A 12,660-nucleotide genomic window follows, 5' to 3' on the forward strand; every position below is an offset into this window, starting at 1 on the left:
AACCAAAACCTACACAAGGTGATTTCACTGTGAAGTTACCTGGTGACAAATCCTATGACTATAAATACTAAATGATCACTGCTGGGTAACACTGACAGTAAGTGTACATATAGACATTTTGTTATTGTTATAGTCAGAGTGACCCAGTCAAACACTGCATGAGACAGTGTTGGCAATGTCTTGGTTGGATGTGTGCTGATGAATAAAATCACGGGACTGATGTTTAACAAAATAAAAGTAGACACTATGCAGGACAGGTGTGGCTGATCAGCTGTCGGTGATGAACAAGAACCTCCAGATCACTCACCCTCTAAGACCATAGGCGAGTAAGATACCACTTCACTGTGGCACATGGGACTCTTAGCACCGTTGGTTTTCTTTTTTACAAGCTTGTTGCAGTGTCTCATCAGGCCCCCAGAAAACTATCTAGAATTGAGAACTGCCCTGCAGTAATGTTAAAATGATCTGTTGGAGGAGGTGAGTGGAACGCCAACATTTTTTCATTGCCACGAGTCACCATAGCAGCTCGTTCTGATACTTCCTCCTCTCTGGTTGTGGATCAGCACAACAACACAAATAACATCGAGGTGTGGGCCAGATTGGGGCCACTGTCTGTGGTCACAGTTCAGAACAAAAACTATGACTATATTGCTGTGTGCCGAGGAGCCGAGGTGCCCTGACGTTATAGCTGCTATTTTATTGTGAATATTTTTGAGTTTATTGTTTTAATCTTTAAAAATAAACTCAAATATTATATTCTTATATATTATCATATCATTTTAGATGACTGCAGTCGCTTTAGTCAAGGCGGAACACATTTACATTGTGAATGTGTGGATTTAGCAATTGACAGGCAAGTAAATGAGTCATAACTCGCACGCAAGGAAACTATTGTCCATTATACCAGCACTTTAATCCACCCTTGACCCCAGCCAGACCGTAACAACCAAAATTCAAAATCATAACAAGAGAAAGCAGGCATGAAGCTGAACAGAGGATTAAAAAGCTGGAAGAGGAAAGTGAAGAGGAGAGTCAGAAATGAACAGTGCAAGCATTTAATACACAACAAAAACACGCTGAGCTGCCAGTCAGCATTATAACATGATGACAATATATTTGTATGTGAAACAAACATTGTGACATTTAATACGTTTTCCCCACCAAAGGAGACCATATATATGATACATATTACAGCAATGGCGGCCTGCATGTTTGCTGTGATTGTGTAGGTTGTGTTATTTAGTATTAGTATGTTTTATGTGAGAGAATCGTAGCATGAAAATAAATCTCAGCAACTTCAGATGTTGGATATTTATAAAGAAATCTGAAACTGCTGAGGTCGAATTTGGCTTTTGCCACGACATGCTCAGTTTTTGGACTCCAAACCTGCAGTTTTATAATTACACCTGGTTGAGAACCAGAGTGAATAAAGCTCACGAAATGTTATCCGCTTAAGCCCCTGTTCAAACAACAAGAAATATTCTTTCAAACACTGGGCGCTTGGCTTTTCATCCTTGTGTGGGTGTTGTTTTGAGTTGTCATTCCAAGAACGTCATCGAAGAGCTTCAGAAAAACGGACACAAGGTTGCATCCTGGTCAAAGTGCACACTCTTGGCTCAAGCACAGCCAAACTCAAGACATAGAGACTTTTAGACTGGCCATGCAAACACTCTAATTATACACTAAATGATGTGGAAAGATAGCCTGAAGTACTTTGGGCAATCTCGCTGTAGGGGAAGAGGTGAAATGTGGAAAAACGTTCTATAAATAGCCCTGTTTTTCGTGCATAACCATGAAAAGGTAAGCTTAAAATATAACTGTGTAGACTGCAGATTTGATCAGCCTACAAGTTAGGCAGCTCCAAGATAAACTGCAGAATATGGCTTTAAAAATAAAAAGCAACGCTGGGCACTGAAAAGATGCTGTATTTTGCTAAGGCAGCCCCTGTGTGACCAAAAAGTCGTGTCAGTCCACAGCCAGGGGAGAGGATGTCGCAGCTCACACTCGTTACTTGGACATCATATGAAGTTTAAAGACGGGTGCTGAAAACTGTTACATAAGCTATGGTTAAATCAGCAATGCAGCCTCTCCAAAATAATATGCTTTAACTGTGGTGAGGAACACTTTTCCAGTGCATCAGCATTTCCATGGTACAGAAGCTGATGCCTGTTGTTAGGAATGGACAGACAACACCTGTTCTTGGTTCGTATTTGTAAACTGGAATAGTAATGTCCTGTTCGTGCCAGCACCGTTAATTTCACGACCACGCTTCTCCGAGTCCAACTCTCTGAACACTGAGGGTCAGGCCCTATTTCCATAGGTTTCTCAAAAGACTGTAGCTGATGTGAGTTAAAAATGTGGGGGCTCTTTGACACTGTAATCAATCACTGACTTCACAGCATGGAGGTGGTCTGATGTTTTTTCGTGGCGTGCATGAGAACTTTTTTCCACATGTGGAACTGGCGTGCGCTTTAGGAAGTCAGGGGGAGTTAATAATTTGTTGATTGTGTGGCCTGGCATTGTTATCCACTGAGATCTGCATGTTAATGTCATGAGGCTGTGCTACCAAATAGTGTGTCTGGAAGTGGAGTAACTAATCAGAGGGTCAGGGGGGTTCAAAGCCCAGGTGCAGGTTCTGCTGTTGTGCTGCATGGTGCTGTCTGCTAATCAAGGAAGTTGTTATGACAACAAATAGAGCCAGTTGTGTAATGGTGGTTTCTCTGCACCGGTTAGGATCAATTGAAATAGGTCACAAATAAAAGAAAATATGGTTTAACATAAATGTATTGATTAGTTTGTGTCAGTTCTGTTATACTCTGAATGAAAATCTAATTTGAGCTGTTGTAACTGTGACACACGGAGCTGAAGATGCAGCCACACAGCAGCAGAGCAATTGTGAACAGGCTGCAGTTCTACTGCATGATGCTGAAACCAACACCATGATGATAGTGTTAATTATTTTATCATTTAATGATGCGTTCAAGGGCCAACACTACAATGTCTCGACCAGCTGACAATACATAGCCACATTTAGGTAATGTAGTTTAAATGTTTTAACTTTGCTGATGTAGATGCAGCATCTGCAACGTGTGCAACGTGCAATATGTCACATCAGCGAAAGTTCTGATTTGGTTTGTGAGGTTGATATTGAGCAGAATGCATCATATTGAGAACTGCAGTGGAAAGCGAGACAGGGAAACATGCTGCTGAAACGAGCGCCAAACAACACCAAGTGTCAGACATTTCCATAATTATGTAGTTTGGTTATACAGTTAGTGAAGTCTGATTAGACCAGCTTTTCACTCAGGCATTAGTGTAGTTAATTTCTCAAACCTACCGGTTTGTAAAAGGAGGGACATATTTCGGCGTGGATTATCATGAGCAGTATCCCGAGCAGAGCTGTGCCCAGAGCCAACGCGCAAAGGCGCTTTTTATCCTCTAATAAAAACTTTCTGTCCCGCAGTCTGTAGAGGTCGTCTCCCTCCATGTGAGCTGTCCGCTTCCCGGGAAGTGACAGCGGCACGGCCACCGTCGAGCCCCCGCCGTTTCGGTTGATCAAGCCATCGCAATTCACACAGTCCACTTTGGAGTCTCCCTGCAGGCTGCGGTTTGTCATCTCCATCTCCAGAGCGCACATGAGTTGGCCGTCTGTCCCTCGTTCCCTGTCCCTGTCCGTCGCTCCGTCCTCTGCCTGTCCGCTCTCTCCTTTGCTCTCCTCCCGAGCTGGGGAAGGCATAGTCCGATGGGCGCACTGTGTACCAGGCCCTTCTCTCGTTTGTCGCTCATCGAAGTAGCGGGTTTACCAAAACATTTGGCCTTTAACACACCCTCACCTTAACACTCCTACCAACCGGCGCGCCGTAGTTACGCGCGCTGATGCCATTTGCACAGTGAGGCGATGCAGGCTTACCCGTATTTACATGGGTTATTATTTTAAGGGTGTGCGTCAGTCTGCCCCAAATGAATTCTGTGTGTGTGTGTGTGTGTGTGTGTGTGTGTGTGTGTGTGTGTGTGTGATGCGCTCTCGGAAGAGTGTATGATCACAAAACAAGATGTTCACTTAGATTATATTTCATTGAATTTTGAGTCTAATCAGTTTAGCAGGAAAAAATTACTTGACAGGATGTTACCATCACCAAAAAGTTTTTTGTATTTTAATGATTTGGGAACAATATGATTACCTATTTTTTCTGCACAAAAATAAGAAACCAAAATATAAAAACTAAAACACAACAAACATCATGTTCCTTGTTTTTGTTTAGCTGTTGTTAACGCACTGTCACGGTGATGAGCAGGACAGCTGTAGAGTGACACCTTGTGGTTGAAGACCTTCATCCCTTGACTTGTTGTGCTCTATTCCAAACATTAGTCAAGGTTCACTAACATTGGCAATGACTCATACTGTCCTGGCCTTCACTCTTCAGTCATCCATCTTTAAATAGGATTTTTCAGGTGTTTTCCTCTAAGCCTCTTTAAAATAGTCTTGTAAATATGCCTGCTTTATTATTTATTGGAGTACTTCCCATTCCTGTCCCAGCAGCTTAACTGTTGCCATTTTCTCTTGGATTAATTGCCACTTTATCCAGCTGTATTCTTAAGAATTTAATAAATCATGTTGCTGAGATGTTTTTTTTTTTAATTCCATGTAAATGCTCCACAGGCAAAACAAAAAGTGAAACAAAAACTCTCCCCTCAGCTTCTTTACTAGAGCTGTTTAAGGAACAGCGTCATGACCTTGGGCTAAATGACGCATCTAGCACACAGGAGTCCTTCCGCTGCAGCATCCTGCTGCCTGCGCAGACGGTAATGATCCTTACAGCTCTGGGTGACAGTAGGGGGTTCAGACTGACAGGTGATTTCTAGGTCAAGTCAAAACATTTTTATGAGAGAAAACACAGACACTTATAGCACCAAACTCTGCACTGAGAAGTTTTGTTTATGGAAATAAGCAAAGGAACACCACTTATGATTTAAAATATGAGTTGATTTAATCTGCTGCAATCAGAAGGCAAATGCCTGATGCAAAAAGTGAACGTGAAACAATGCTTAAAGCACACAGATGAGCTTCCAGGTTGCATGGGCATTAAATAAATATGGATCGACATAATTAAATAATCACAGTACATAACAGTCAGTGAGTGAATTCAGGATTTATATAGCTGCGGCAGACTTTCATAGCAAGTGAAGTTATTTACAATAAAAACTTTAAAAACACACAGCTTCAAACAGGCCATAAAACAGACACAAGTGAATATCTATACATTATACTGACAGCAGAGAGTTCAAGCTATTTAAAATCATGTTTGTGCCCTGTGATTTGCAAAATACAGCAGCCACTGTTAATATAAAAATATACAGTTTCATGTGTTAGCTATGAGTTGAGTGCCACCCACTGGTGGCCAAATAAATTACAAAAACAAGACGGTGAAATTAGAAAGTGTGCATCAGTATAGTATCCAAGTTCTGTATTATTTACAAGCAGTTTAGTAAAAATATTCTTCTTAATATACAGATATTGTCACTCAAGCTACAATAGATTAAACCCCTGAATCACATTTTACAATGATGAACCAACGTACACACCTTGGACCATATTTGGTGAGAGACCAGACAAAGAGATTGACATCACAACAGAAGTTACACCTGATAAGACAATTATTTGGTATTATGGATATTGCTGAGAGTTCCTGAGTTAGTCCAAGCACCCAGTGATTGAAGTCATTCTTAAAGTGGAAGGTACGTACAAAGAATTAGCAGTGCAGACCTGACAGATCATTAAAAAGAAAACAGTTTTCACTCAAGTTCAGAGGCATCTCAGCGTTGATAATAAGCCATCAATTACAAGTCACCACGAATGAACAAAAAAGAGGAATCATTACAGGTTGCTCAAAGACTAACTTTGAGCTATACAGTTAAAAAAGTTATTTTTTGGCCCAAGTTTAGCTGAACTCAGAGGACTGACACAACATGGCTCAGTTGAAGGAGCATGTAACGCTCTATCCACCATCACCACACACTTCCTGGACGGTCTAACCCTTCACCGCTCCCCACGGCTGCAGAGTGGCTTGAGGCAGAATGAACTGCGGAGACGGCTGCGGCAAGATGTAGTAGCCAAATACCTGCTGGGGTGGGGGTGGAGGTGGTGGAGGTGCGCACACTGCGTTGAGAAACACTGGAGCGCCCTTCTTGTACTGGGGCCAAACTGGTGCAGGGTGGTAGAAGTACTGGAGGCTGGCAGGGATCTGAACAGAGAGAAGAAACACAAGAGATTAGAAGGGATAGTGGAGTTTCCAGCATGAGTGTTAAACACACTTTGTCCATATGGGAGGAATCACTGGTACTTTCCATTCTAGGACATGCAATACTGAAACTTTATCACATGGGAATGACTTGCCAGCAGCAGCAGCAGCAGCTCAGAGCCAAGTAATCAGCTTACAACATATACACAGACTGGGCCGTAACCAACAGTTTTTGACGCTTCATTTATAAATTTGACATGCAAATTATAAATCAATATTTGAATGCCACACAGCTTTTCTTTTCTTTTTCTATTAATTATGTTTAAACCCAGCTCAGTATTTCTGCATGGTTGCAAAAAAAGACTAGGCCACACTAATGTTATTAGTATTATACTATTTGTAGAAGCAGATTCCAGTGGTGGCAATAACTCCAGAGTGTCATAAAGTCAAAAGTCCAAGGTTAAAAACATCTTTATCTAATGAAATATTATCAGTCAATCCATATTGTTAGCCTTAAAGACAAACTATGCAGGATTTTCTTTAAAACAATGTGCAGACTCCCTCTCGATCATCACTTATGACCTACTAGAAATGTGTGACAGTGGGTTTTACTGAAGAGACTCTGCCTTCTGCCTGTGTTTTCTTATTTCCTGTGTTCGGGATGTGTACTCCCACAGTGCTCAGGTGAGGTCAGGGCTTTATAAAAAGATAGCAACCAGGTGCCAGACCGTAAGCAGCAGGCATGTAAAAGATGCAGCGCTTAAAAACCCAAGTACAGTGAGGCAAAATGCCCAACAAGGGTGTCTCTGGAGTTTTACTTTCAAACTGTAATACACAATCCTGCACAGTGTACCTTTAAGTCTTTCAAAAACAACATTTTCACTGTGGCAAAAATCTGTTTGCTCTCCTGCTCGTCACACACAGAGGTCAGCACACACCCCGGACTAACATGGCTGTCTGACAGCGCCATAAATTACATTTATTTATTAAAGAAAGTGGATTTAATTTTTTGAAAAACACTATCTATTTAAACCAATCTCTTTATTCAATTGAGGATTTTATTTGAGGTTTTTTTTTAGGACAATGAGGTTATAAAATATGACTACAGACATTCGAAGCTTCATTTGAAAACATCGATAAAAGTTTCAAATGTAGGAAAAAAAAAGACATTTTGTACATTTATCTTTGGAGAAAATCGACAAATTCAGAACTTCTGAGGGGTGTAACAATGTGTTGTATGGTTCAGAATTAGTTTTGTGTGATGCAGTTCACCACACAATTTTTCCAAAACCTACTCATCTGTACAGGGCTGTGACATATTGAATAGTTTTTGGACAACATTAAAGCTCTATGGCGCAGAGAAATAAACTATATCAGGCTTTATCGTTGCTTTTTTGTTATTGTTTTAGTCTCTTAATGCAATTTCTTGCCACAGAGATAATGATAGAATATCATTAACTCAAAACGTGAGATATCAACAGATGGTCCTAACAGAGAGGGAAAAAAATTACCATTTTTCTGACGTATTTGACTTTATTTGGTCCTTCTGCGAATCGCTTTCGAATCCTGGGCACCATTGCTATCGTGTAGGTGTCGCCTTCTGCTGATTCCTGCTTGACGACCTCCTTTTCTTCTTTTTCTTGCTCCCCCTCCGTCTCGACATCTTTCGCCTCCTCCTCCGTGTCACTCGACGCAGTGGAACTGCAATCCGAGGAGGTAGCAGAGTGGTAATCTGACGTGTCCAGATTTAGTGAGTCCACCAAGGAGTCAGTCTGTTTCTCCTCCGCGCCATCCTCTTCAAAACAGGCTATAGTGAAGGGCCTGCCGTTCTCTCCAGATCTATGAAGAGGGAGTTGGTTATTTTAAACCACAGTCATTTTTAATTTAACAGTCAACCCAATTCCTTCTTTTTCTCTCCCACATTTTATTCATCGTTTCACAGAATGCATCATGATGACGACTTGCTCATAATTCCTGGCTAGACTGAGAAACGCCTCTTTGTTGTTGAAGTGTGTCATTCTTTGCCTCTGCCTCAGCAGCCCAGCCTGTGACTCACCTTGCACACACCTCCAGTGGGTCGATCCACAGTGTGATCTCACGCGGAAGGCCTAGTTCACCTGGTGTGAGCTCACTCTCCTCACATGCCTTCAGAATCGCTCCATCACAAGGCCCTCCATTGTTTATCCGGATACATCTGTGAAGGATTCAACAATTAAGATTCTGTGTTCTCGTCTGTGGATCTGTTCCTCTTTAATTCAGGATGCTCGGGGATCGTAATCTTCGCAGTAAAAAAAACTTTACATTCAGTGACAGATGTGTACATTTTTCACATTGGTTATTACCTGTACGCCTGGCCTTTGCTGGGACAGTCTGGGTACCAGTGGTCGTCATATCTGTCACATAAAATTTTCTGTAGTTTCTCAGCAAACAATTCTGCTTTGGCGTCACTGAGTTTGCCACGTGCCACAGCTAGACGTTTGAGGAAGTTGACTCCAGCCGTCACCTCTCTTTTCATGGTGACTGCAGAAACAGATGACAAAAATAAATTACTTGAGGTCGCCAGCAAATTCATCTTGTTGTTCCCGTGGACATGAGTATTGGGCTACATAGTCACATTTTCTTATGTAAGTATGGTGATTTGGGTTTTTTGTTAACAGACTGTGACTTCCCCTCAGTGAGATGTGGGGGAGCAGGAACTTCAGCTGCAGTGGTAACAGCACTTCCCTGTGCAGTTGCCCCTGGGCCTATTTTTACTACCTTCAGGGAAGCTGTGTGTAAAAGAGCACCTGGCATTTCGCTGCTACAGACATGGCTCGGTGTTGACAAAAGGCTAGAGTTTGTATACAGGCAAACAAGATGCAAAGTAGTGCTGCCGTGTTGACATGTACTTTTTGAAATGCAAATCCAATGAGCTCACTGTGCTGTTTATCCTCTGATAGCGTGTCTGTTTGGGTTGGGCGCCAATGTCAGCCTGACCAGAGAAAAGAGTGTGTTCTATAAAGGCCAAGGCAATTTCTGCAGCAGAACTGGCTCAGTGCGCCAAGATCCTGCTGATGTCCCTGACAAGACAGTCCTGCCTTGAACTTTAAGGTGCAGTCATTTGTTATTGTGGCTTGAAACACGCCACTGTTGCTTCTCCCTGTGTAATGTGTTGTGAGAGAAAATTATTATTTGCTCTGGTAGACGCAGCCACAGCCTCCACTTAAGAGCCTGTGACACAACAAGTGAGAGCAGTAGTAACTTTAAATCCCTAACAAATATGTTTTGCCATTATCTTATTATAGACGTTCAATCAGCAGCTTTGATATTACAGCCAGTTATTAGTCTGCGACGTAAACAGGCCCAAATACCATATATTCTTCATGCTGTTGTTGCAGCCTTCTCTCTCTGCGTAACTCTTGCTTTGCTTTCCATCACTCAGTAACTAAATATGCTAATTCCAAAACGTCCAAACCAAGAAAAGGTTATAAATCCTGCAACAAGCTGACCTGCAGGATGTCACTTTATCTGACAGACAAACATGAGCACTGGTTTTTCTGGTAGGTTTTCAAGTTTCAAATGTGTGCTGCCCCACTGTGATGAATGAAAAAAATGGCCTTGGACTTGAATTCTGTCTAATGACGGGTTAAAGAGGCAACAGGAATTCAAAAGAAGTAAGGCATTCAAGCTGACGGAGCGCTTATGGAGGTTTCAAAATGTTTCAGGTGCTGAATGTGACTCTCCTTGTTTATAAAATGTTACATGTTATGATGTGTCAGTCCAAATTTGACATGTTAAAGCAGATTTCTTTGCTCAAACAGTAAATAACCAAAGATATTCTGCCATAGAGGAAGATTACTTTGGTACTTACGCTTAAAAATTAGTTGTGAGAACAGTCACTTATCAGAATTGTGGCTGATCTGATTTCTGTCAATCAGGTAATCTTATCATTTCAGATCTACACTGTTCATTTGAGGGCTGAGAGAGTGTTATTTAAAACAAGTTAAAGTTTCAGGGGTGAAACACTATTAATTTGCTCTGATTATCAGCTCACAACTTTTGCCCCCTTGGGGTCAGGTAGGCGTTCATGGACAACACACACCATCACACATACCACATTCACTACTGATTCAGTGTAATGAGTTCTGCCTGGCACAGCCAAGATGAGTCATGTTTTCAACCTGCTTGCATCATACCAAATTCAGGATGCATGTTTCTAAAGAACCTTGAGGCCGTTCACAACTCTGAAGGTGTTTGTTTTCTCTGATTGCTTCACCTATTCGTGTCGACTGTTTGATCTAATCAGATTCAGTAAAGCTAAAAACGAAAAAAAGCTCCCAGCCATGACTTCTCAATCTGCACACCATGTTTGCCGTGTGTCTGTTTACTGAACAGTGACCTGCTGCCATTATCACAGTATGTGCTGATACTGTTTTGATTTCACATGTTAAGCTTAAAAACAGCTGCTGCTAAGTCAGCATACTAAAGTGTGTTCAGGTGTTTTCAGGGAGGCCATGTTGGATCATTTCTTTTGGGTGTGTGTGTGTGTCACTCAGCAGCTTTTATGTTATGCTCAGTATGTGTTTGGCATACCATAACTTCATTTCCAAAACTAGGCCAAACACCCTGTCATTTTAAAATCAGTGTAAACGGGCTTTAGGACTGGTTTGCAGATAGTTCTCAGAGAGGCTGTTTCACCTTTTAGTCTGGTTTCGTCGATAGCAGGGTGACAACGAAACTTGGGTGAAACAAAGGAGACACAACAAAGCAGTAAAGGCTCAACTGTGTGAGCCAAGGAGGGGACACGTGTGTGTGTGTGTGTGTGGCTGCTCGTGGATATAAATTACAACCAGAGACAGAAACTGAAAAGAAAACGACCGCTTATTTAAATTTTGATGTGTTTCTCTGTGCTGTGACAAAGGAAACGTGGTGTTTCATGCTGGAAATAACGCATTTGGGGTTTCTGACAGTGCGGAAACCCCCCGGTGGAAATTAGCAGAAACAAGCCTACGGATGTAATTTCGGTAAAGGAGGCTGCCTGTACTATTTAGTGAGCCTAACACAATAATTTGGCATTAATATGTCACAAAATTAATTTAAAAGTCCTTAAATTGAAATTATAAGGAGGTACGGTAGTTAGAAAAAGTTTTCATAGTGGGTCAAACACCTAATAAACAAACCAGACTAAACAAAAAAACACCGCAAACTCATTACAAATACCCCGTGCGACACATTTAAGACTTAAAGTGATACCCGACAATAAAATAGTAACAACTTAACAAACACGGCGGCGACAAATGCTTTGAAACATCTGCAACAAACTACATTTTTTTAACTGAGCACGACACAAAAGTAACAAAATATATTTCAGTGGTACTCACGATACAAAAGTGTCCAGTCTGTAGATACCCAGCGGTCGGTGAGTGTCCTCGGCGCTTCGTCCCTCGTCTCGTGGCTGTGTATGCTGATGTGTTGGAGTTATTATGGTCAGCACATGTTGCTTCCTCGTTCTCTGTTCAGCTCTCGGTGCTGCTGCAACAGAGACGTAACCATTACCGTCAGCGTGACTCACTTCCTATAAGTCGACGTCGTGAGCAAGCGCTGACTGGTTCCCTGTAACAGCGACACCCCGCCCTGCCCAAATATGGGCATTCAAGGTAAACAGCTGACTGGGGGATTTCACTGGGTAACAACCACGTCCCTGAAATTACAATAGCCTAGTTTTCACTATCCAGTGATGACATTTGGTGTAATACTGTTGTTTATCCCCTGTTGTTATTTTCACTGTCCGCATTAAAGGATTGATTGTGTGTGTCAAAACCACCACAGATCAGTGGTTCACAACCTTTTTCCTTTAACCTGGATCGACATCTGTTTTCTTGTGCTGCGTTCAGGTGCCTTTCACAAGCATTTCAACCATCAATACCTAAAAATTGGTTTGATTTCTACAGAAAACATGAGGGGGAAAAATATAAAAATAACTAGGGAAATGTCAAATTCTAAAATTTTAGGTGATTTTCTTGTTTTTTTTTTCACTTTTCTTTTTTGCTTATTCTCAGGTCTTTTTTTCCTTGTTTGGCTTATTTTTGGGTGATTTCTTAGTTACTAAAATTACTTCTTAAGGGACTACTTTTTTATCATTGAGTGAACTGATGACCTCTGACTGACATATCTAGATATCTAGATGAATAGATAGTAATTTATTGATCCCAAGCTAGGAAATTCTTTTGTTACAGCAGCAAGTGATCAAACAGTATGTGGACATTAGAATATAGGAATATAAAATATATACAAAACTAAGTAGTACTAAAATTTAAAATATACATGATATACATTTTCATGTTTACAGTGTACATATTGTTTTAAAAATATTTTTATATTACTATTATTATTGTTATTTGCATTCAGATTTTATATTTAATTGTTTATAGTATTTCCTTTT

At 41.1% G+C, this 12,660-nt stretch overlaps 2 protein-coding genes across 2 annotated transcripts in view; both read right to left on the reverse strand.

The window, feature by feature from the left end:
- kcnn4 (potassium intermediate/small conductance calcium-activated channel, subfamily N, member 4) overlaps positions 1-3,988 on the reverse strand; it is a 28,334-nt gene extending 24,346 nt beyond the window's left edge. Inside the window, exon 1 of the mRNA XM_078171847.1 lies at positions 3,338-3,988. Coding sequence (XP_078027973.1) covers positions 3,338-3,736 — 399 coding nt within the window. The 5' untranslated portion in view covers positions 3,737-3,988. The remainder of the gene's footprint in view (positions 1-3,337) is intronic.
- A 975-nt stretch (positions 3,989-4,963) lies between these two features.
- LOC117265208 (protein BTG4) lies at positions 4,964-11,772 on the reverse strand. Its single transcript, XM_033639572.2, has 5 exons — positions 11,600-11,772; positions 8,582-8,759; positions 8,296-8,433; positions 7,751-8,078; positions 4,964-6,242 (listed from the first exon to the last, which is right to left on the reverse strand). Exons 2-5 carry the CDS (start codon positions 8,752-8,754, stop codon positions 6,030-6,032), a joined length of 852 nt encoding a protein of 283 aa, XP_033495463.1. The 5' UTR covers positions 8,755-8,759; positions 11,600-11,772; the 3' UTR covers positions 4,964-6,029.
- Between the last annotated feature and the right edge of the window lie 888 nt (positions 11,773-12,660).

This window comes from Epinephelus lanceolatus, chromosome 10 (assembly GCF_041903045.1).
Source record: "Epinephelus lanceolatus isolate andai-2023 chromosome 10, ASM4190304v1, whole genome shotgun sequence".
Lineage (NCBI taxonomy): Eukaryota > Metazoa > Chordata > Actinopteri > Perciformes > Serranidae > Epinephelus > Epinephelus lanceolatus.

Excerpts from the sequence above, each read along its gene's own strand:
- LOC117265208 (XM_033639572.2), bottom strand. The coding sequence starts at position 8,754 with ATGAAAAGAGAGGTGACGGCTGGAGTCAACTTCCTCAAACGTCTAGCT. Across the intron at positions 8,079-8,295 it reads CCACTGGAGGTGTGTGCAAG|ATCTGGAGAGAACGGCAGGC; the intron begins GTGAGTCACAGG and ends CCCTCTTCATAG. Across the intron at positions 6,243-7,750 it reads TCAAATACGTCAGAAAAATG|ATCCCTGCCAGCCTCCAGTA; the intron begins GTAATTTTTTTC and ends CTCTCTGTTCAG.